Here is a 25,699-nt window from a genome sequence, read left to right as displayed (position 1 = left end):
AGGTCAAAACAATTACCATCAAGGTGGTAATCAACATCAAGGGTGGAGGGATAATGCGTAAGGAAGCAATCAAAACCAAAGATGGAACAACTCTCCTTCTCATCACAACACCAATCTTCATCCCAATACCACCACAACAACACCAACTACCAAGCCAACCAAAGCCACTCCAACCAAAACCAAAACAACTACACCAAGTACCAAGCACCACACCATAGACAACAAAACCAAAACCAAACTCCTCCATCTTCCAACAATCAAGTTGAAGAGCTTAGAGCCGCTATGGAAAAACGAGATGAGAGCAACAAGGCTCAATTTGATGCCTTGAGCACCCAATTGGCTAACCTCACCAACTTGCTTTCAAAGATGAACATGTCAAACCAACCACCAAACCCCAATAACAACACTAACCAACCCTCAAGTTCTTCTAACCTTCCATCCCTACCCTAACCAAATCCAAGAGGCGGTCTTAACGCCATCACTCTACGGTCGGGGACTACATTAGAAGAGATACCTCCAAGGGTCATGGGAGAAATTCATGAGGAAGAGGTAGTTGTTGAAGCTCCACATGAAGAAGAGGTGGTAGACAAAAGGCATGAGGAAGAAGGAGTAAACCTCAAGGAACCCAAGAGGAAAGCCATAGTGGATGAGTCCGTTCCTATTCCATTTCCTTCCATGGTGAAAAGGCAAAGAAAACACCGGAGTTTGATTTGAACATGCTTCAAGTGTTCCAAAAGGTTGAGGTAACCATACCACTCCTTGATGCTATTCAACAAATTCTAAAGTATGCAAAATTTTTGAAAGACTTGTGTACACACAAGGATAGGATAGGAGAATTGGAAACATTATCCTTGGGTAGTTCAATTTCTTCCTTGATGGAACCTATTCCAAGAAAATGTGGTGACCCTGGACCGTGCTTAGTGTCTTGTTGTATTGGCGGATACACCTTTCATGATTGTATGTGTGACTTGGGAGCCTGTGTTAGCATCATGCCGCTTTCTATTTATGTGCGGTTGAATTTAGCTCCATTGAAGAAGTCGGCGGCGAGGTTTGCCTTAGCTGATAAAAGTGTGATCACAGTGATGGGGATAGCGGAAGATGTACTCGTGGCAATTAAGGATTTGGTTTTTCCGGTTGACTTTTACATCCTTGAAATGCCTCCAGCAGAAAGTAGAAGCTCATCCTCCGTTCTACTTGGTAGACCCTTTCTCAAAACCTCCAAATTCAAGTTAGATGCCTTCACCGGTGTATATTCCTTTGGGGTTGGAGACAAGACTATCAAGTTCAATTTAGAGGAAGCCATGAAACATCCTCCCGAAGAACATTCCATGCTCCGATGTGATGTAATTGATGAAGTGGTAGCGAAAGTGCAAGAAGAAGACCATGACAAGTTGTGCTACCCCATTGTTGAAGAGACGGATGATCAAGAAGATGAACATGAGGAAGTTGTCAAGAATGAATCCCATGAGCTTGATGAAAAGGAACCTCATCTTGAGATAAAAAGTGAACTGAAGCCCCTTCCATCTCATTTGAAATATGCTTTCTTAGAGGACAACCAAAGGTTTCCGGTCATTATTGCTAGTGAGCTCTCAAGTGAAGAAGAGGGAAAGCTCCTAGATTTTCTAAGAAAGTACAAGAAAGCAATAGGATGGAGCCTAGCGGATATTGTGGGAATTGACCCCCACAAGTGCATGCATAGGATATTTCTCCAAGATGGAGCCAAGCCGGTTAGGCAACCGCAAAGGAGGCTCAACCCAACCATCCTTTATGTAGTGAAGAAAAAGGTCACCCGATTACTGGATGCGGATATAATATACCCAATTTCTGACAATGAGTGAGTGAGCCCGGTTCAAGTTGTTCCCAAGAAGTCGGGCATCACAACGGTCAAGAAGGATTACGGTGAATTGGTCACTAAAAGAGTCTAAAATACGTGGCGAGTATGTATTGACTACAGAAGATTGAACGCCGCCACACAAAAAGACCATTACCCCTTACCCTTCATCGATCAGATGCTAGACCGTTTGGCAGGTAAATCTCACTACTGTTTTCTTGATGGATTTACTGGCTATTTCCAAATACATATTACTCCTGAAGATCAGGAGAAGACCACATTTACTTGTCCATTTGGCACCTTTTCCTATAAAAGGATGCCATTTGGGCTATGTAATGCACCCGCCACTTTTCAGCGGTGCATGACGAGTGTCTTCTCCGATCTAATGGAGAATTGCCTGGAAGTTTTTATAGACGACTTCAGCGTTTATGGTACTTCATTCGATTTTTGTTTAGAGAGCCTGGCCAAGGTCCTGGCTAGATGTGTTGACACTAACCTTGTCTTAAATTTTGAAAAATGTCACTTTATGATACAACAAGGTATAGTGTTAGGACATGTAGTATCTCATGAAGGCATTTCTGTGGACCCGGCCAAGGTCGATGTTATTACTACTTTGCCTCACCCCTCATCCGTGAGGGAGGTCCGCTCGTTTTTGGGACATGCAGGATTCTATAGGCGCTTTATCAAGGACTTCAGCAAGATTGCTTTGCCATTGTCGCGCCTACTCCAAAAAGATGTGGATTTTGAGTTTGACAGTGAATGTGTAAAAGCTTTTGAAGAGCTAAAGAGAGTCCTTACCACGACACCAATTGTGCGAGGCCCCAACTGGATATTGCCATTTGAGATAATGTGCGATGCGTCAAACCATGCTGTGGGTGCCGCGCTTGCACAGCGCGATGGTAAACTCCCTTATGTCATTGCTTACTCTTCTAAGACACTAGATGCAGCACAATCCAACTATACCACTACTAAAAAAGAACTTCTAGCTATTGTTCATACTTTAGATAAGTTCAGATCTTATTTGCTAGGTTCAAAGATAGTGGTATACACGGATCATGCAGCTTTAAAGTACTTATTGACAAAGAATGAGTCAAAACCTAGACTCATACGTTGGATCTTGCTTTTGCAAGAATTTGACATTGAGATTAGGGACCGGAGTGGATCTCAAAACCTAGTTGCGGATCATTTAAGCCACATTGAGAATTTAAAAACTGATCCATTTCCGATCAATGACTCATTCCCATTGGATAGTTTGCATGCTGTGTCGAATAGCTCTCCTTGGTTTGCCCCAATGGCGAACTACTTGGTTGCAAGAATCTTCCCTCCCAACTTTTCGAAAAACCAAAGGGACAAGTTAAGGAGTGATTTCAAATACTATATTTGGGATGACCCTCACTTGTGGAAGAGGGGCGTGGACCAAGTAATTCGAAGATGCGTCCCGGAATCCGAATTCCAACCAATTCTTGAAGCTTGTCATTCGTCCGAATATGGTGGCCACTTTGGCCCATAAAGGACCGCTAAAAAAGTGTTGGATTGTGGATTCTGGTGGCCAACCTTATTCAAGGATGCTAACCGGATATGTGTGTCTTGCCATCAGTGTCAGAAGTTAGGAAACGCATCCCAAAGGGATGAAATGCCTCAGCAACCTATGTTGTTCTGTGAGATATTTGATGTATAGGGCATTGACTTTATGGGACCGTTTCCCAACTCTAGTGGGTATCTGTATATTCTGTTAGCGGTTGACTACGTGTCAAAGTGGGTAAAGGCCATACCTACCCGCCTTGATGATGCCAATGCCGTTGTTTCTTTCATAAGGAATCACATTGTATGCCGTTATGGGTCGCCACGAGCAATCGTGAGCGACCAAGGATCCCACTTTTGTAACAGGAAGGTAGAAGCATTGCTCAAGCGCTATGAAGTATCTCATAAGGTTGCCACTACTTATCATCCGCAAACAAATGGACAAGCGGAAGTGTCCAACCAGGGAATCAAGAGTATCTTGGAGAAAGTGGTCAATCCGTAAAGAAAGGATTGGAGCCTCCGGTTAGGAGATGCATTATGGGCGTATAGAACGGCCTACAAGACTCTGATAGGAATGAGTCCTTTCCGGATCGTCTATGGTAAGGCATGCCACCTTCCGGTAGAGATTGAGCATCGAGCCTATTGGGCGGTAAAGCAGTGCAACATGGATCTAGCCAAGGCGGGTGAAGCTAGGAAGCTACAACTAGAGGAGCTTGAATGTTTGAGAAACGAGTCGTATGAGAATGCCCGAATCTACAAGGAAAAGACCAAAGCATTCCATGACCATCACATCTGGAAGAAGGACTTTCAAGAAGGTGATGAGGTCCTCCTCTACAACTCAAGGCTCCGATTTATGCCTGGCAAGCTCCGCTCTAGATGGGAAGGACCTTTCAAGGTGAAGGAGATAAAGCCCTACGGAGTGGTGGAATTGTTTGATCCCAAGAGTGAAGCAACTTTCAAGGTGAATGGACATAGAGTGAAGAAGTATCATGGTTGCAAGCCCCCAAGAGAGCTAGAGGTATACATATTGGAGGATGCACCAAGGAGAGAGGAAGCTTAAGAAAATGACCGTCCAACTTAAGGACGTTAAAGAAAAGTGCTTGGTGGGAGGCACCCCACCGTGGTAAGATCTTCCTTGTTTATACCATCTTATTTGTATTCTTAGTTTCTTATGAATTTTGTGATCTTTTGATGATTGATAGAGTGCATAGGAATGCTAGCTTTGTTGCTTTTGTTGGATAGATAGGATGTTCATGTAGATAGGATGTGAAAAGGATAAAGAAAACAAAATTTTTCTTTGAAGAAGAGCACCGACGCGCCAGCGCACAATGCACGCACGTGCCGGTAGCGAAATTCCACTCTTGGGCCAAAAACCCGAGAGTTATGCCCACTTCATGCCCAACTTGTGCCAGGCATCCATGCGTCTGCGTACATGCCGCCTGCGCGCACCCTGGCAATTCAACCATCGACGCGCCAGCGCACGGTGCGCGCGCGCGCCGAGGGAGATATGTGGACTCTCTGGTACAAAAACCAGAGAGTTGTGCCACAATTGGGCCAACCTTGTGCCAAAACCCACGTGTCCGCGCGTAATACGCGTCCGCACCAGTTGCAAAACACCTCCAGCACGCGTCCGCGCAAGGTGCGTGCTCGCGCGCCTGCTTCACTGATTCACTCTGGTACAAAAACCAGAGACTTGAGCCAACTTTGTGCCACTTTTGTGCCTGAGGCACAACCTCTCTCGCGCGCGCGCGCTACTGACGCGCACGCGCCATCTGCTAGCACCCTCACCGACGCGTCAGCGCACCTTGCGCGTGCGTGCCGGTTGCGCGAGTCAGTTTAATACCTTCGCGCCCTGCCCTGTTTTTCTTTCTCTCAACCATTTCTTCCCTTTAGTTTATTTTTCTTTTCATCCATCATTTCCCTTCTCTTCTTCTTCTTCCACAATCCACCACCACTGTCTCTGGCCACTCACCGGTGACAACCACTCTTTTCCGGTAGCACTACACTTCTCCTATTTTCTCTCTCATCTTCACAAAAGAAGATTCAACCTTGTTCTTTCATACTCATCAAGGTTTTGCTTCTTTCATTCCTTTACTTCCATTTTTCCTTGCATTGTTTCTTTTAATTAGATGCTTCTTATTGCTTTACTTAGTTTCTCTTTTACTTGCATGATGATGTTTCTTACTCTTTGTCTGCTTATTTTTTCTTTTTCCTTATTTCTCCATGGATGTTGAATTTGAGCTTAATTTTCATTAGTAGATCTTTTGTCATTCTTTCTCTAACCTTTGCCGTTGTGTGATGTTTATGTGATGATTGATGTTCTATTTTGGGCTTTGAACTGGTTTAGTATCTCATAATTGCTCATTGCTTGATTATTGCACGTCAAGTGTTCGAGGAAATGCACATATACCATTTTGGCTCCATTTAGCCATATACTTTTTAATTGGTGCTCCTTCCTCATTCACTTGCTTTCTCTTAAATGCATTGAGTCTAATTTGTGTGCTTAAAGTTGATACTTGCCAATTAGGTATTAATTGAACATGACTTGCTCTTTATTATGGATGCTTAAGACCACTCTTCTCATGCCATTGCATGCTTTACTTCCTCTTGCATCCCATGCCAAGTGTTATGACCCTTGCTTTTACATTCATCATGGGCACCACAAGTCACTTGCATGTTTTCGCTAAATTGATTCTTGGGTTTAATGTTTTCCTTCCTTCTCCTCCTTTTTAGGATGGCCACCAGAAAAGGCAAGGAGATAGCTCCAAGGAAAACAGCCGCAAAAAGGGCACCCCAAAAGTCAAACTCTAAGACGCGCTCTTCATTAGGAGCCAAACCCCTATCTAAGAAAGGGAAGACACCCGCTCCTCTTGATGAGAATGACAAGGGCAAACCGGCGAAAGATTCTTCAAGGTTCCCCAACCGCTTCTGTGAACTTATGTTTCCTTCTATAGCTGTAAGGAACTATCATCCTAAGCATCTACTCGCTCCGCCGGACAAGGTTGCTCCTTATATTTTACCCCACATTGAACAGCGAGGATGGGAGTTTCTTTTGAGGAAACCAAGGGAAATCAACCTCTCTTGGGTGGAGGAATTCTACACCAACTACCATCTTCCCTCTCTTCAATCGGTGTACATGCGCCGGAAGCAAGTCTCAGTTTCAGAAGAGGCTATTCAACAAGTGCTTAATGTTCTACCAGTGCCAAGTGACATGGATGGCTACCAAGAAGTCTTACGTCAGCGAGAGAAGTATGGATTCAATTGGGACTCGATTCTCCGAGTCATTGCTGAACCAGAGGCATCTTGGATTCATGGTCGACTACGGATGAGGCCAAAGTCTATTGACGCTCGCTTCCTCACTGTGGAAGCTAGAGCTTGGGCCCAGATCCTATCTCATTATGTGCTACCTAGCACCCACAAGTCGTCTCTCATGGCAGACCTCGCCTTACTTGTTTGGTGTGTTCTCACGGAGAAGCCGGTGAACATTCTACCTCTTGTCAAGAAAGCGATGAGTCAAGTTCATAACCAGGGTAATTTGTCATTTCCAGCATTGGTATCTGACTTAGTTGCTACTGCGGGTGTTTCTTGGGAAGCCAAGGATAAGAAGATTATAGTTCCAGCTAAGGGCGATGTGGTCCCAAGCGGAAAATACCTACACCTTCCCATGAACAAACCAAGCCTCGACATGGCCCCGCCACTTCTTTTTCCTTCTAGCTCATCATCACCACCACTGAGATCCACACATCAAAGGATAGAAGATCTTCACCGGAAGCTTGATAGATATGAGCGGCGCAACCACCGCCGATATACTTACATCAAGAAGCTTCTGCGTTGTGTTACCCCTAGCATGGAGGAACCCGAAATGTTCACATCCACCTCAAACCCAAGTGATGGAAACTCTGATGAAGGGGATAGTGAAAGTTCCGGTCCCGACCGTCCCTTGCGTATTATTCGTAGCACAGAGGACCGTGCTAATTTCTAAAGTGTGGGGAGGTCGTTCGACCGATCTCCATGGGTAACACTCTCTTCCCCTCAATACCCATGGATTTATCTTTTGCTTAGAAGTTAATATATTGCATGTGTAGTTAGTTTTGCTTGTAAATACCATTTGCATGATAGTTAGTTTCTATAGAGTTACTTGGTCAAAACAATAACTTCCTTTCCAAGAAACTGTGTTTTGGGTGACCTACCAAACCAAAATTCTGAAAAAAAATTTTGCAGTAAACTTGCTTTAAGAATTTATTTTGGAACATAGTGATTGAGCTAAGAACACAAGCATGAAAGTTTTGAGCCTATTGCATGGTTACATCTTCTAACCATTATTTCCATTCTTGTGTGCATATCTCTCTCTCTATGATTGTGATCCTTACTTTGTCTGATTCTATATGTCCATTGCTTTGTGTATGAATGCATTTACATGATTGAGGCCATCATTTCAATAGTCACTTTTCCCAAATGGCCTTAACCCTTTTATCTACCATTGCTAACCAATTTTGAGCCTATGATAAACTCCTTTTGTTCTTGAAAAGAGCACATCAACAACCCTAAGTGAAAGACCATGAATGTTCCTAAATTTGAATCCTTGATTAGCTTAGGTAAGTTAGGATGTGTATCATTCAAATAGGAGGGTATACTTGGAAAATTCGGGCAGATATATAGGTGTGTAATTGTAGTATAATTGAAAATTCTAGGATTTGGGAACATACTCATGTGTTGAATGATTAAACTGTATGCATTGAAATTTTGGTTCACAAAGAAATCTCAAGAAAAGGGAATATTAAAAAAAAAAAGAGAAAGAAAGAAAGCAATGAAAGGGGATAAAAATGCCCCAAGATAAAGTAATAAAAACAATGCATATGGGTGTGAATTGAAAAGAACATATGAGTGTGCAAAAAGAGAAAACTCAAGGGTAGCTAGGTAATGTATTGTAGTTTTATAGGTTGTTCTATGTGTCTAGTAGATCCTAGGTTGATCAAGGACTCAAATTTTAAGCCCACTTGACCATATACATCCTTACCTTCACCCTAGCCCCGTTATAACCCATGAATAAGACCTCATGATACTTGTAAGCATGCATCGAGTAACTGTTGATTGTTAGATGAAAGACAAATCTTGGAAAGCATGATTAGGAGAAGATTGAGTGACGAACCCTATACACTTGAGCGAATAGAGCGGATACACTTCCGGTGAGGGTTCGATGCTCAATGCTTGTTCCCGGCTTTCACAAGCGTTCGTTTAGCAAGTCATATGCACTCTTTAGTGGTATTCAATTTAGTGGTATTCTCGGAGGATAGATTTACTCTTGACCAAGTAGGTAGATGATTTTACATTAGTTGCATGCATCCACTTAGGTAGTTTGCATTTCATAAACCCTTTGTCATCATGATCTTTGGTCTTTTTATTTTAAGTATGAGGACATGCTTGGTTTAAGTGTGGGGAGATTTGATAAACCCCAATTTTGTGGTTTATCTTGTGCTTATTTTGGGAGATTTTATCAATATTTCTCACACTTATTCACAAGAAATGCATGATTTTGTGTTCAACTCCCAATATTGCTCCATGATGGAAAACATGCTTATTTTGCCTTAAAATTGTCATATTTTAATTCTCTTCTATTGTCATTCGATGCCGTGATGTATTTGTTGAGTAATTTCAGGGATTATAAGGTAGGAATGACTTAGAAGAGAGGGAGGAAGCATGTACAAAAAGGGAGGAACATGAAGAATTGAAATCTTGGGAAAAGCAGCATCGGCGCGCTTGCACACTCCACGCGCACGCGTGGACGGGATTGGCTGGAAGCGGCGTGCAAGGATGGACGCATCCGCGCGGATCAGAAAATCTCTATCGACGCGCACGCGTACTTGGCGCGCACGCGTGGAAAGCTGCACGTGACCTCATTAAAGAAAATCGTGCCTGGCGATTTCTGAGGCTCATTAGGCCCAATTTCAAGCTGTTTCTGCATGGAAAAGACCCAAGGATGCTAGGGAGAAAGGGGGAATACTCATTTTACACTAGGACATAATTTTTAGTTAGTTTTTGGTTCTTGTGTTATTCTAGAGGGAGAAACCCTTGTTCCTCTCTAGATCTAGTTTTAATTTGATCTTCCCTTGTTGATTTGTGACTTGAATCTTGTTAATTACTAGTTTTAATTATTCAATTTGAATTCCTTGTTACAATTTTACTTATATCTTGTGATAGTTTATGAATTCTTGTCAATTGTCATTTTATACCCATTTCATGAATGTTGTGAATCTTGACTTGTTGATGTTACATTGATGATTTCTATGTTTAGCTTTGTTGTTTGGATGATCATATGTTGATAATTCTTAGTGGGTACTTGTAGATTTCAATTTAATTGCTATTTTGAACATGTCTTTTGTTGATGCTTACCAAGTGTTTGATGAATTGTTTATTTTGATTATGGAGTAGTCTTCTTTACTCTTGGCCTAGGTTAAGGGAATTGGGTAAACTTGAGTCATTGGGTCTAATGGATTTGATGATTTTGGAGCTCTAGGTGGTCAATTTGATACTCATTGACGCCAACCCACTACTAATCTAATTAGTAGGTAGGTTGGGACTTATGGGTTGATGTGATCAAGGCCATTTGACGTACTTCAAGTCTAGGAGTAGATATCACGTACTTAAGACTTTGAGAGTAGACTTAATGAGCTTGGTTCCTCATAATTGTCAAGATATAGTTGTTAGACAAGGATGGTGGCCCCAATTCCCAAGCCTAGCCAAGAGTTGCTTTTATTATTCATATTTAAAATTCAATTTTCTCAACTAATTGCTTTAGTTGTAGTTACTTGTTTGGGTTATAATAGAATTAAGTGGAATGTTGTTTATTCATTGAAGTTGCTCATGTTTTGCTTAGTTAATTGAACTAGTTGTTGCATTTTAAGATTACTTGCTTGTTAAGATTCCCATTTATTTTCATGCTCATAACTCACAACCCCGGATTTCTAACCAATATTGAAGCACATGTTTGCCCATTGCTTGTGAGACGACCCGAGGTTTGAATACTTCGGTTATTTCTATTGGGGTTGAACTTGTGACAACCAGATCTCTCTTCTAAATTTGACCCCCGATGATTGTTGTTGGTAGAGCTATACTTGCAACGCGACCTTATTGGAAAAAAAATCTTTACCAATACACCCTTGGGGCTCGTGTCAAACAACAACTTTCTGTGGGAGAAATTTAAAGTCCACTGATGTAGTGTTATTTTAATTTTCTCCATCTTGTCCACAACTATGAAGTTACTCATAGTGTACATTTTAAACTCCTAAAAACAATTCCTCCACTTCTTGAAAACCTTTATGGATTGAAGCTTAGATCCTCCCTCCCTGAAAAAAAAAATCATTTTGTATAAATTTCTCATTTATCAATAAAAAAAATGAAAGTAAATAAAATGAAAGAGCTTGTCTTAATATCTTGAAGCACCATCTCTATACTATTAAGTTCCTTTTGGTTGTACCTGTTTGGATTTTTCCATATATGAACAATACACACCTTAAATTTTCTTTCAAGTTTCTTGGCATTCACATCCATTAGCATATCATATCCTTTAGACATCTTTATACAGGTCTGATAAAAATGGACTATTTTTTGTTTATTCCAGCCTCTACTCTATCCAACAATGAGTGTATCAAGAAATTAGTGAGAAAAAGTTCCACTACCTTTTATACTATTATTTCAATTATTTGAATCACAAAAATCTATTTCTTTGAGTATCTGCTGGGTTGGTCTATTACTCTATGCATTGGCCCATTTTATTTTGTTTTCTTAGGTTGCCAATTGTCATTTAATTGGGAGATACACTTGTCGAGCAAAGATGACCCACCTGTCAAGCAAAAATCACTACTACACTCCTATTATATATTAATAGATAGACAAATAGATAAATAACAAGAAAATTATCATGAATTGTTCTAAATGGTTCCTTTTGTCATTTTTCTTGGAGCTCCAACTACCTAAATCAACGCTTTTCTGCATAGAAGGATCATTGCCGAATAATAATTTATTAGTTACTAATTTATTATGCGAGAAGTGGAGTGATTCACTCTCTAGGTTGCTTGAGAGATAAAAGAATGAAGATCATAAGATACAAGAAAAAAATGTACAATAGTTAAAATTTATAATGAGAAGTTGTGACTTTTTTTAGTTGTTAGTTAAAATAAAATAAGAGAAATGAGGATAAATGAGAGATTCAAATGATAGATTTGAAATCTTGAGAAAAAGATTAAAACTTTCTCAATTTTTTTTTTCAAAAAAAAATTCTCATATAATAAATTTTATTTGAATATAAAACAAAAAAAAAAAAAGACTGTAGACACAATTCTAGAGCTCCTTCTTTTATCAAGAGGGACTATATGTAAAGTTTAAAAAGTGATTTTTTTTAAATTTTTTTTAAGTGTTACTTGTTATGCATTGAATTTTAATTTTTGCCAAATATAGAGATATTATACTGGTCAACTAGGCTGCATTTATTTTTGAAAATAAGACAAGACAAGATACTGAGAACAAGACATAAAAGATAGAGATACAAAATTTTGTATTCTTGTATCCTATTTGGTGATAAATTAGAACAAATTATGAACATCTAATTTATTCTCATTTTTTTCATTCAAAAAATTAAGACGAAAAATATAATAATAAAAAATATAATTATAAAAAATAACAAGAATAATGATAGAAAAAATGCAAAATAAGTTGTGTCTCTTGTTAGTGTCTTCGTGTCCTTCCTGTTAGGATGGACACAAAATACACTAATTCAGTGTCTCTGGACACATTGTCTATGTCCATATCTCCTCTGACAAATACAATTTTGTGTCTTTGTGTCCCTATCTCAGTATCCTGTCTTTGAAAACAAACGCAGCCCTATATAACCATACACTATTTTTCTATTATATATAAAATAGATAGATAGATAAATCTATACTAAGTGTATACTAAAATTAACTATTAAATTAGTTATTAGTATAGAATACATATTGAAAATATAAAATACATATTAAAAATAAAATAAACTATATATATATTTATACAAAAATATATGATGGTTGGTGGCTGATTTTAAATGATTAATTTTATTTTATAAATAATATTTTTATGATTAAATAGATTTAGATTTCACAAAAATTATCACTCTCCAGTCTCCACTTAATTATATGTTTAATTTAGGGGTGTTCATGACTCGACCCGGTCTCGAACCTTTTAGGGGTTAATTTGGTGTGATTTCACTAGGTCTAGAATCGGGTAAGGATCTCAAAAATAGACCCGATCATTATTTTGGGTCAGGTCCGGGCCATAGCTCGGGTCACCCGAACTCGACCCGCGGGTCCGGTCATCATACACAATTAATATTTTGTATTATTGGTGATGGATGATGACTATTCTTATGTGGAATTTAAATATTGTAAACCTTAATATTTTGTGTTATTAGTCATTATAAGACTATAAATTAATGTTTTATGTTTAAAATGCATAGGACTTTAGACTAATGTATAATATTATATTATTTGTATTGATTTAAATATTTTGTGTTATTAGACAATATTAGTATTGATTGTGGTTATGCTTTAATTTTAGGGAATGGTTGGTTCTTGTTAATTCTAAATGAATTTTACCATGTCAAATAATGGTTGGAGTTTTAAAAATTTGTATATTTTTACATGCTAGCTTACAAGAAAGTAATGTTAACGGCCCGGTTTTTATCCTATATAATCGTGGTCCGAAAATGTGTAGGTTTCATTGGGTCTAGAATCGAGTTCGGATCTAACAAATAAGCCCAATATATATTTTAGGCCAAATCTAAATCACATCAAATTCAATTTCACCCGACCTATGAACACCTAGTTTAACTTTAATCAAAGGAATTGACGTTTCTTTGCTATTGCGAACGGGGAGGACAGAGCCCTGTTGCCATCCCTTGCCCAAAACCACAAATAGGTCATGCTTTCATTTTTCTTTAGTTTGAGGATAGCCCAATAAATTGAATCCAAAAGTGAAGCCTGGCCCATTTCATCCCTCCATCAAGAGAGCACAAAAGGCAACTCGAAAACCCTAACTCCATCTTAAATCCTTCAGTCGCAGCAGCAGCAGCTCCTCCATCTCCCGAAGCACCCATGGTTCTTTCTCTTTCTCTTCTACTGCAATTTGTTTATTCTTTTCCGTTTTATCTGTCACATTTTCTGACCCAATCTTCATTTTGAATTGAACACACACTTACAGGGGATCGATCTGAAGGCTGGAGGTAAGAGCAAGAAGACCAAAAGAACAGCACCAAAGTCCAATGATATCTACCTTAAGCTCTTGGTCAAGGTAACTTACCTGTTCATTTTCGCATATGCCTTTTATCTTTTGTTAATTTTTTATTTTCAATTTGCTATTGTGTTTTATTTTCGTGACGATGATGATAAATGTGATCCCAGCTCATTATGAGACCTTCGAAAATTCGTTAGGTCTGGGAATATATCTTTCCACACATTTGTCTGAGCCCTAAAACTCATGTCTTTTTTATTGGTGATGAATGATTTTAAATCCAATTTAGCACTGATGTTTTTTATAGTCCTTTTGTGTGTTTTAGTTATGTTTGTATCCCTAAAGTGCGCTTTGATTTTTTGTTGAGGTAGGATGTTAATGAAAATGTTGTCCTTGTAGAGGAGAAAAGGTTCCCAATGATGCATTTTGTTATATCATGCTAATGTATACCTGAAGCTATATGATTGAGATTTGGTTTATTGTACTGAGGGAACTAGTTCTGCTCTCTATTTCATTGTATGTATCATTTGCAATGTGAAAGTAAAATAATCGTTTTTGATACACTCTTTCACAAGCAATATTGGTATGGTTCCATGCATACTTTTCAGAGATTAAATAATTTTAAATCCATTTTAACACTGGTTATTTAAAAATGTCTTATCAGTAACTCTAATCTTGGTGAAACTGCAATACTTCGCTTTGTAGTATGCATTGTTTTGGTAATGGTAGGGCAGATTTTCTGCATGATCGAAATATGTCTGTTTCTTGTGTTTCAACTATATTTGGCTGACCCTAAGCCACTTTGTTGTTACTTGAACCTGTTAACTAAGCTATCGATGAGAATTTTGTTCTTGTAAAGGAGAAATAGGTTCCCTGTGATGCCCTTTTCCAATACCATGCTAATGCTGATATCAGATGATTAAGACATTCAGTTTATTTTACTGAGGGAGCCAGTCCTTTACATTATTTCGCTGTTAGTCATGCATTTGGGAGATAACTAGTTTCAGAACCAGATGTTATGTGCTATATTAGTGTATTTTGCTCTTATATCTTTAGTACAATATTATTTATTATTTGGATCTGTGGTTTTCGTACTTTCTTGATATTGTTAAATGCATTGATTTATTTTTGATGGTGGTTGTTACATGATCAGCTTTACCGGTTCCTTGTGAGGAGAACTAACAGCAACTTCAATGCTGTAATATTGAAGCGCTTGTTCATGAGCAAGGTTAACAAGCCTCCACTATCTTTGTCAAGGCTGATTAAGTATACCAAGGGGAAGGTGTGTATTATTATTATTATTATTATTATTATTATTATTATTTGGTTTTATACGTACTTTTGTGGTGTTATTGTGGATTGATTTAATTATCGAATTAATTCATGCAGGAAGGTAAGATTGCAGTGGTGGTTGGGACTATAACTGATGATATTCGTGTATATGATGTTCCACCCTTGAAAGTTACCGCACTCAGGTTTACTGAGACTGCTCGTGCAAGAATAGAGAAGGCTGGTGGTGAATGCATTACATTCGATCAGTTGGCTCTTAGGGCCCCTCTTGGACAGAACACGGTATGTGTGGATACTGTTCTATGCCAATCGTCATTATATTTTGTCGAATTTGTCGCATATCTAACACGTATCACTTTTATGAATGTCAATTTTTAATCTAAAATTCTTGGAAGCAGGTCCTTCTTAGAGGCCCGAAGAATGCTCGAGAAGCCGTGAAGCACTTTGGTCCCGCACCTGGTGTGCCACACAGCCACACCAAGCCTTATGTGCGATCAAAGGGAAGGAAGTTTGAGAAGGCTAGAGGAAGGAGGAACAGCAGAGGGTTTAGGGTTTGATATGATGATCTTTCTATCCCTATTTCTCTACTTGTGCTATTATTTTTGACATTCATATTTTTCCAATATCATAGACAGTGATAAGAGTGTTCAAGTTGTTGTTTACGTTCTTAACTTATGATGATTTTTTTGTTTCTCGCCTTCCTCTCTCTTGAAGTGTAACGTATGCTTACTATCAACTAAGTTTTGATGTTGAGAGTTTGGAATTCAGACGTAACTAAACGTTGACATACTAACTTGGAGCATGTTTGGGAACCCATGAAAACAAAGCATTCATTCATATTTTTTTGGCGAATTAGGTGACGGAGGTAGTAAAACTTTTTATATTCAAATTTTGCTTTAATCATCGAAGGGTATAGAGCGAAAAATGGGTTTTACTCTAGGAACAGATGAAGACAATAAGTTTATCATTTTATACTTTGCTATTCAGTGCCCAAATCAAGTTTTGAAATATGGGTTGACAAATCATTTGATTAAAGGATATCAAACTTTCTAAGATTATTTATTATTAGAGTTTCTTGGTCGTCTTTCAAATAGTGATTCGCTAGGAATATTTTTTAGTAATTTGCAATTGCATAAAATTATCTTGGTTTAATAAAAGTATCAAAGCTGTCTTGGTGGCGGCTTTTTATTAAAATTTATTAATTTCAGTCATTTGAACCCGACGAATTATGCATTTTCTTTATTCATGTAATAATAATAAAAATTTAATTGATAATGAATTAGTGTCAACTAAAAGTAGTTGTTCTATTCTAGGTGTTTTTTTGTTTTTATTTTATTTTTTATGATGTTTTTTAATTCCATAAGTCAGATTAATATGTGAAATTGAGATCCAGTTCATTTTTAGTTACTGAGTTATTTAAACTGGACTAGTGAGAGACTGAGAGTTAACTATATGACTAACTCAAGTTAGTTTCTATTATAGGCTTCTTGCCTCTTTATTTATAGGAGAAACTTATAGTGAAATAACGAGGTTAATCCTCAAAATTAACCCTTAATGAGCTCAAGGAAATGTGAATAAAAGTAATTATCTTACCCCTTTATTAATAGTATAAAATTAAAGCATTTAAAATATCTATTTAGTTCTTATAAATATAAAACTTTACTTATGTTCCTATTAAGTTTTTATAATATCAACGACTAACTATAACATAAACCTAGATGATACTGTGAAAATACCAACTATCATCAGGGTCCATAGTTGAAGACAACTTGATGAAAACATGTTTCCATTATGGCGTTGGCTCGTCAAACAAGAGTACAACAACAAGAAATTGAAAAAAAAAAAAAAAAGGAAATAAAAAGAAAAGAGTTCAGATGAAGCTAAAAGCAAAGAGGTTGCCAATGCAAACGTAACTGGCAATCACAACTTATTCAAGCAAGCATCAGAAAATGTATCTAAAGTCTAAACATCAAGTATGAACCAGATGAATGGTTCAAGACTAGAACTTGTTAATAAACTGGTAAATGTGGTTGTTCACATCCTCTGCTGCTTCTTGATTATTGAAGTGAGCCACTCCGTTTTGCACAACCACTTCCTCTAAATTAGGCACGTCTTTCTTGAAACCACCGTTGTGAATATACTCTTTCACCCCTGGGAAATTGTACACCAAATCCACACTACCTATGATGAACTTCACTGGCACATTGCTGATTCCTACCCCGGTCCATGGTGCTGTTAGTTCCCAGTTTCTGCAACAAAATTGAATTTGTTATTTAACATAAATACATGACTAATTCTTTTGCTTTTATAGAAGCTCTGATCTTAAACTATTATACTAGAATAAAGAGGAGATGAACACACTTACATGTTGAGATTTCTATAGTAGTTTATAGCTCCAGTGAAGCCTGTGTTCTCAAATTTAGAGACATAATAAGCAATATCTTGTTCTGAGAGCCAAGAGGGCAATGTCTCTTGAGGATTTGGATTAAAACCATTTCCGTACTCTCCCTTTGGAAATATTGGGGCTTCAGTTAAGCGAGTTGTAAGTATGTTCTTGAACAGATAAGCTGTGTCAACTCGAGCAAACTCAGATTCCATCTTCCCTGGTTCCTGTAAGGTCAATATTCAACAAAATAGAAGGGGAAAAAAAGGTTATTTTTTGTAGAATATTTTTCACATCTAATAATGAGTTTAATTTTGATACACATGATTGTCTAATCAAATTCATGTGTTTAAATAATCTTTTTAAGTAGTAAATTTAAAAATTAATTATTTTTACTATATAACAATACGTAATTGATTGTATGTGTTAAAACTTATTTTTACATTTATACGATACATACACGTTAACTTAACTAATAAATTAATAATTACCCCTTATCCTCAAATAAATTTCTACTTTTAAACTTTTATTTGAATTAAAAAAATAATCAAAAAATGTTAAAGCCACAAATATTTAAAATAAATTTACAAATAAAAATATTATTTATACACTAAAATCAGTCATTAAAATCGATTATCAATGTATTTGTGTATAAATATATGTATAGTTTAATTTATTTTTAATGTATATTTGTATCCCAGCATATATTTTATACTGATAACTAATTTTTGTTGCTAATTTTAGTGTACACGTAACATAACTCATTTGCAAAGCTATCCTTTAGAAAAGCAGAGAGTGGAGAGGGAAATAAGATGGTCGTGGTAAAAGAGGGATAGGAGGAAGCAATATAGGAGAGGACGGAGGCGATAGTGAAAAAGAGGAGCAAGGGGATGGAGGAGTATAGAAAGGAAGTTGGGAATGGGAAAGAGGCGGCGGTGACAATGACGGTTGTGGCAAAGAAGAGCGTCTCTAAGGAGATGAAGCTTGTGGTGATTGAGAAACTGATCTGTCCATTTCATTTTAGAGATTGATTTGTTTATTGTTCTCTTTTCGAAATTAATTCGCCTATCTCATTATAAGAATTGATTTGTAAAACTCGCAACACAAAAACATTTAACACACGAGTTAATACTATGTTAGTATTTTCTATTATTGAGTAATGAATTAAACTTTAAAGATTAATTTATATATTTTAAAATTTGAGAGTCCAATTTTAAAATCTTATAAATTAATTTGAGTAACTATTTTAAATTATTTTATCCATTTATTCCCTCTATTGAGTAACTATTTTAACTATTTTATCCCACTCCGCCTATGTTACACTTGCGGTACATAGCCGGTCCCAAACCCGTATAAAGGAGGAGGGTTGTGTTAGGTCTTCGGCAACCAACATAAAAATATAGCCGAACCCCCATGACATGAATCAAAGACATTATTGCGCAAAAGCTAGGTCGTTGCCCGGAAGCAACGCGCCGTATGGCTCGAGTACGGTGTCAAAGCAAGAGCCGCTGCATCGGTGCCCGGATGTAGTGTTAAATGAGCAAGGGTTCTCGCGTTTTCGTGAACGGACGATGGTAAATAAGCTAGTTCACAAGGTAAAAGGTAAATGTCGAAGCGATAGAAGGTTGAGATTTGGGACATGGAACATAGGCACTCTAACAGGAAAGTCCATGGAGGTGGTGGACACCATGATAAGGAGGAAGATTAACATTATGTGCCTACAAGAAACGAAATGGGTTGGTGCAAAGGTTAGGGAGTTGGATACTTCTGGTTTCAAACTTTGGTATACAGGAAAGGTGAAGAATATGAATGGGGTTGGAATAATTGTGGATAAGCAGTGGAAGAAGGACGTAGTGAATGTCAAGAGGGTGGGAGATCGGATCATCTCTATCAAACTTGTGGTGGAGGGAGGTGCTTTCCATGTGATTAGCGCCTATGCACCGCAAGTGGGTTCGGACGAACAACACAAGATAAGGTTTTGGGAGAATCTAGAGAGTTTGGTTCAAGGCATACCTTTGGGAGATAAGATTTTCTTAGGAGGAGATTTAAATGGCCATGTTGGGAGAAAAGTGACTGGATATGGGAGTATTCACGGAGGCCATGGTTTCGGGGTGATCAATGCCGAGGGTAAAACTATTTTGGACTTTTCCTCAACCTTTGATCTTCTCATCGCAAATACATGTTTTAAAAAGAGAGACGAACATCTTATAACCTATAAGAGTGGCATGACAAGCTCTCAAATCGACTTCTTCTTGTTGAGGAGAGTCGACCAGAAATTTTGCATTAACTGTAAAATTATCCCGGGAGAGAGTTTGACAACACAACATAGGGTGCTCGTCATGGATTTTCGCGTTGAGCAAAAGTTGAGGAAAAGACATCATACGAAGAACCCAAGGACAAGGTGGTGGCGAATGAAAGGTGAGGAACAAAGAAGCTTCCTAAGACGGGTAGGAGAAGAGGCAAAGTGGGATGGGAATGGAAGCGTGGAAAAGATGTAGAGGGAGATGGCAGAAGTTATTAGAAGAACAGCAAAAGAAAATTTTGGTGAATCTAAAGGAATAGGACCAAGAGACAAGGAGTCCTGGTGGTGGAATGCGAGTATACAAGAAAAGATAAAGATAAAAAGGGAATGCTTTAAAGAGTGGTCTTTATGCCGCAATGCAGATAATTGGGAAAAATATAAGGCGGCTAAGAAAGAGACAAAAGTGGCTGTAAGTGAAGCAAGAACAAGAGCATATGAGGGTCTCTACCAGTCTTTGGGCACGAAAGAAGGAGAAAAAGGTATATATAGAATCGCAAAGAGTCGGGAAAGAAGAACGAGAGATTTGGATCAGGTTAAGTGCATAAAGGATAAGGATGGAGAGGTATTGGCTCAAGAGGAGAAGATTAATGAAAGGTAGAAGAGCTACTTCTACGAGTTATTTAATGAGGGACAAAAGACTCTTCCGAACCTTGGTCGATTATGCACAAGGGAAGAAGATCAAAACTTTGACTACTATCGAAGGATTCGAGACTTCAAGGTAAAAGAGGCTCTAAAGCAGATGAAAAATGGCAGGGCAGTAGGACCTGATAATATTCCGATTGAGGTTTGGAAGGGTCTTGGAGAAAAAGGTATCAACTGGTTAACCATGCTTTTTAATGAGATTTTAAGGTCAAAGAAGATGCCTGATGAGTGGAGAAAGAGCACCTTGGTACCTATCTACAAGAATAAGGGGGATATACAAAGTTACGAAAACTATAGAGGGATTAAGCTTATGAGTCATACTATGAAGTTATGGGAAATGGTGATAGAACGGAGGTTGAGAAAAGAGACACAAATAACAGAGAACCAATTTGGATTTATGCCAGGCAGATCTACCACTGAAGCGATATACCTATTAAGAACGATGATGGAGAGGTATCGTAGTAATAAAAGGGATCTACATATGGTGTTTATTGATTTGGAAAAAGCATATGATAGGGTACCAAGGGAGGTCTTATGGAAGGTTTTAGAAAAGAGGAGAGTAAGGATCACATATATTCGAGCAATTAAAGACATGTATGATGGGGCCACAACTAGTGTGAAGACTCAAGGTGGTGTGACAGAGGAATTCCCTATTGGTATAGGATTACACCAGGGATCATCCTTAAGTCCATACCTTTTCACACTAGTCTTGGAAGTACTCACAGAGCATATCCAAGAGCCTGTGCCATGGTGCATGCTTTTTGCCGATGATATCGTCCTTATGGGAGAGTCAAGGGAAGACCTAAATAAGAAGTTGGAGTTATGGAGAGAAGCTCTAGAAGTGTATGGTCTGCGCATAAGCCGTAGCAAGACGGAATATATGGAATGTAAGTTCAGTCTGAGAAGGAAAAACCCCAATATAGAGGTGAAGATTGGAGAAAACATCCTACGAAAAGTTAAAAGTTTTAAGTATCTTGGGTGCATCATACAAGATAATGGAGAGATTGAACATGATGTAAATCATAGGATCCAAGCAGGTTGGTCAAAATGGCGGAGTGCATCTGGTTTTATATGCGACAAAAAAGTGCCTTTAAAACTTAAAGATAAATTCTATCGCACCGCTATAAGACCGGCTATGCTGTATGATACGGAGTGTTGGGCTGCTAAAGGAGAGCACGAACATAAGCTGAGTGTGGCAGAGATGAAGATGTTGAGATGGATGAGTGGTCATATGCGATTGGATAAAATAAGGAATGAAGATATAAGGGAGAGGGTTGGAGTAGCACCCATTGTGGAAAAGATGGTTGAATCGCGTCTCATGTGGTTTGGACATGTGAGAAGAAGACCGATAGAACATCCAGTCAGGAGGGTGGATGAGATGGAAGATGGATAAAGGGCGAAAGGCAGAGGAAGACCTAAGAAGACCATCCATGAAGTGGTCAAACGAGATCTACATGTAAACGGTCTCTCTGTAGACATGATACATGACAGAGCACAATGGCGTCGTTTGATTCATGTAGCTGACCCCACTTAGTGGGACCAGGCTTTATTGTTGTTGTTGTTATTTATTCTCTCTAATCTCTATGATTGATTAGAGTAATATTAATAGAGTATGACTGAAAACAAATAGTAACGTTACATTAATGAAAACTTATTGGTAAAAACGAGGAATAAAATAACTCACAAGTATTTTTTATGACATTTTATTCAAATAAAATATTTGAAAAGATTCTTACAATATTTGCCATTCGTTTACATGAATGTCCTGTTTTATTATTATGTAAACTGTGATAGGTAACCACAGTTTTCAATTTAAACGTAAACCGTGGAAGGTAAACATAGTTTATTTGTAGGAAATATTGAGAATAAACCGTAGTTGCTTACCACAGAATATGCATAGAAAAGTTTGGTAGAAACTGTGGCCGGTCACCACGGTTTATGAGGATATCACGGTTTATGGAGAGAAAAATTATATATATATATGAGTGAGATTCAAACTATTGAAGAGAAGTATTTTATAATGGCAAGTGAGGAAGAGAGTTTTTTAAATAATAAGGGCAAATCACACTATTAAATCAGAATTGAGGAGAAATTACATGATTCAACAACCAAAGCAAAAAATGTAACATGGATCAACCAGAAGCGTGTTTTTATATAATTCGAATCAAACTAATTCGAATTACAAACCAATAGTAATAAATATGCAGCCAAAATTGATACGTAATTCGAACTTACCTGATTCGAATTATGCATGTAGGTTGACCCAGGGTAGTTCGAATTACACTCATTCGAATTATAAGGGATCCAATTCGAATTACACTAAAAAAATAAAATTATCTAAAATATTGGACCAGCTCAATGTTAATCAGATTTTTATTTCTATTATAAAATATAAAAAAATTAATTCTAAAAAAAATCATGTTATTTTTTAGGATTTAATTTTTTTATCGTGTTTTCATAAAGTTTCTACAAAATTCACCTATCACATTAACTAAACTTATTTATTTACGTAAAATTTGTTTATGGACTCAGCAAATTTGTTTATGTTTTAATACGATTTAAATTGTATTAATATATTTTTATTTTTAATCAATTTAATTTTATTTAAATAATTAGATTTTTAAATTATAAAATTTATATTAGTTTGTAATTTAAAATTTAAATAGATATAATTTAAATTAATAATTTATAAAATTGTATGTTTTCATATTTTATTTAAACCTATCAAAAACAGATGCAACAGGTTTACTTGCTGGAATATTCATCACCAATTTCAGAAAGTAAATACTTGTGCTGATAGGTTATCTCATTTTAGTCATAATCTCTCATTTGACTATTATATTTTTTTCAATCTACCTTTTTGTATTTTCTTAGCTTTTCATGCTAATTCTATAGGTATGACTCTTTTTAGAGTAATTTTTATTTAGTTTTCTTATTTTTTGGACGTTTCTGTCCCGATGTTCATTAAAAGAAAAAACATATGTAAAACTACATAACATTTATAAACCATTCATATTTTTATTCATAATAAATTTATGTTTGGCTAAAAATATATTTATTGATAATATGAATATAAAAAAAAATGCACATGCAGCAGTATTTAAAAACAAGCGGCACCGCTCTTCTGACAAATTGAGGAGGCAAAATAAATATATAAATCATAAAAAAATCTGGATGTTCCATAATTTACGTTGGTGGGCTAGTTTGATTTACTTTTTAGTAGAGACTTCAATCCATTCACGTCTAGTTAATTGTTATATGGTTTAATTATTTTATTGATTTTTATATAATTTTATTAATTTTTTAATTAAATTTTTATATTTATTTTTTAATTTTTTAATTAGTTTTTTATAATATAAAAATATTAGAATTTATTATATATTTGTTTATAAATTAAAAGTATTTATAATTAAAAATTTAATTATAAAATTAAAAATTATAAAAAATTAATTAAAAAAATATAAAAATTTAATTATAAATTTAATAAAATTATAAAAAATAATAAATTAATTAAACCTTCTTATAATAATCTAACGAGGTTTCTTACTATCCTTATTATGTTCCTATTATCTTCTTTATTTTTTTTTGTCTACTTTAAATTTAAGTCCTCTTAATAAATTTGAATCTTTTAAATTTTAGATTTTTATTTTAGAGGATAAAATAAAATATTTTATTATTAAATATTTTTTTTCTCATGTATTTTCGATTTTGATTCATCTATAAAATAAGGGAGTCACTCAGATAAAGACGTTTGAAACGTCTTTTTTTTTAAATATTTTTTAATAATTAAAATTTAACACATTTAATTTGACCAAAAAAATAATGAATCAAATCTTGAACTGGTCTAAATTAATATTTTTTTTATAGAAAATGACTACAATACCCTATTATAGAAAATAACTAAAATACTTCTATTATATATATTAATTTTGAGAATCCTAAATTTTAATCTTTTATTTTTCTATCGTAGGATTAGGATTTAGAATTTTTAAAATTAATATATATATATTTTTAAAATTAATATATATATATATAAAATAAGAACATTTTAATTATTAAAAAATATCTTTAAAAAAAGACGTTTTAGGCGTTTTAGGCGTCTTTATCTAAGTGACTTCCATAAAATAAATAGTAATAGATTATATTTGATCCTCTAAAATTAAATTCAAAATTTAGAGGATTCAAATCCCTTAATAATTATCAAATATTTAAGTGAACATGTGTTCTACATTTTCTTTAAACAAATAACCGACGAATAAAATAAAAATAAAAAAATTAAAGGATCTGAGTTGTACTTGTTATTGCAGAGAGAAGTAAAAAAAAAAAAAAATTAATTGTAGGTTAAAAAAATTGATTTCTAGATGTTTTCCAAATATATATGCAAACTTGCAATAATTTAGAAGTTAGAAATAATATTAAAAATATCAGTGATAAACAATGCAATTTACTCTTCTTAGATTTAAAATTAATAAAATCATCATCTCATGTATATTACCTGGAACCTGCATATGTAAAAATCATCTCCACATGCGGCCCGGAAACCGTCAACCGTCTTGATTTTTGGGTCTCTTCCAAGAAACGGTCGGAAAGGGACACTGAGGCAAACATAAGCCTTAACTCTGTCCGGTCGGAACAAGCAGAGGTACCAACCGATGATGGCCCCCCAATCATGTCCGACCACAAACACTTTCTCTACGCCAAGAGAATCAATCAGAGCTATCACATCACCCACCAGGTGGAAGCACGTGTAGCTCGTCACCGACCCCGGTGCTTCCGTATCACCATAGCCCCGCAGGTCTGGGGCTATAGTGCGGTAGCCTAGGGAGCTGAGGCCCAATATCTGGTGGCGCCACGAGTACCACAGCTCCGGGAAGCCGTGCAGGAAAAGAACCACCGGGCCTTCTCCTTTCTCCGCCACGTGCATCTTTATGCCGTTGACTTCCACCGTTCTGTGCTTTATGGTATCCATATTGTGTTTTGTTTCTTTCTTTTTTTCCGGTGTGTTTGGTATTTACTTTTGACGAACTTCTGTGTTGGTTTAATTTGTCATAAGTACGTACAGAAACCACAGAGCGCTAAAATAGACTCGTGAGTCGTGACAGCAAATTTGTTCGATGTTAGTATGTTGCTGGTATTTTCGTAATTTTTTATTTTTGATATATTTTTGATATTGGAGTGAAACGGTGTTTTTTTTGGAGTTTTATTTTTAAAAACAAAACTGTTTAATTAGAGCGATTATTAGAGGTATAGAAAATCGAACCGTCTGATTTTTGGAACTATATAAATTGGACGGTTTAATTTATGAGAAGAACTATATAAATTGGACGGTTTAATTTATGAGAGGTACACAAATTAGACCATTCGATTTGTGTTAAAAAAATTAAAAAATTTGAATTACAAAATTTGGGTCCTCGGATTTGTGCATTTTTCATAATTTTAAAAAATACAAAAAATTATAATATTAAAGTAT

General features: G+C 36.4%; 2 protein-coding genes and 3 non-coding genes across 5 annotated transcripts; 4 read left to right on the top strand and 1 right to left on the bottom strand.

Annotated features, from left to right (window-relative positions):
* The first annotated feature begins 13,340 nt into the window (after window positions 1–13,340).
* On the top strand, window positions 13,341–15,665 carry LOC107618985 (large ribosomal subunit protein eL18). Its single transcript, XM_016321183.3, has 5 exons — window positions 13,341–13,479; window positions 13,583–13,672; window positions 14,766–14,894; window positions 15,002–15,184; window positions 15,301–15,665. Exons 1-5 carry the CDS (start codon window positions 13,477–13,479, stop codon window positions 15,457–15,459), a joined length of 564 nt encoding a protein of 187 aa, XP_016176669.1. The 5' UTR covers window positions 13,341–13,476; the 3' UTR covers window positions 15,460–15,665.
* LOC148544337 (small nucleolar RNA snoR69Y) lies at window positions 13,751–13,854 on the top strand. The gene has a single exon (XR_015901319.1). It is a non-coding gene; the product is annotated as a small nucleolar RNA snoR69Y (small nucleolar RNA).
* Window positions 14,022–14,107, top strand: LOC148544336 (small nucleolar RNA snoR53Y). The gene has a single exon (XR_015901799.1). It is a non-coding gene; the product is annotated as a small nucleolar RNA snoR53Y (small nucleolar RNA).
* On the top strand, window positions 14,481–14,564 carry LOC148544335 (small nucleolar RNA snoR53Y). The gene has a single exon (XR_015901797.1). It is a non-coding gene; the product is annotated as a small nucleolar RNA snoR53Y (small nucleolar RNA).
* Window positions 15,666–16,671: 1,006 nt separating the features above from the next.
* LOC107619128 (epoxide hydrolase 3) lies at window positions 16,672–25,411 on the bottom strand. Its single transcript, XM_016321352.3, has 3 exons — window positions 24,725–25,411; window positions 17,268–17,512; window positions 16,672–17,151 (listed from the first exon to the last, which is right to left on the bottom strand). The coding sequence occupies exons 1-3, from the start codon at window positions 25,196–25,198 to the stop codon at window positions 16,902–16,904; spliced, it is 969 nt and encodes a 322-aa protein (XP_016176838.1). The 5' UTR covers window positions 25,199–25,411; the 3' UTR covers window positions 16,672–16,901.
* Between the last annotated feature and the right edge of the window lie 288 nt (window positions 25,412–25,699).

The sequence above is a fragment of the Arachis ipaensis genome, chromosome B9 (assembly GCF_059453495.1).
Source record: "Arachis ipaensis isolate K30076 ecotype BB chromosome B9, ASM5945349v1, whole genome shotgun sequence".
In the NCBI taxonomy this organism is placed as follows: Eukaryota; Viridiplantae; Streptophyta; class Magnoliopsida; order Fabales; family Fabaceae; genus Arachis; species Arachis ipaensis.
Note: the sequence above shows the minus strand (reverse complement) of the source record. Positions and strands in the feature narration are given on the sequence as shown.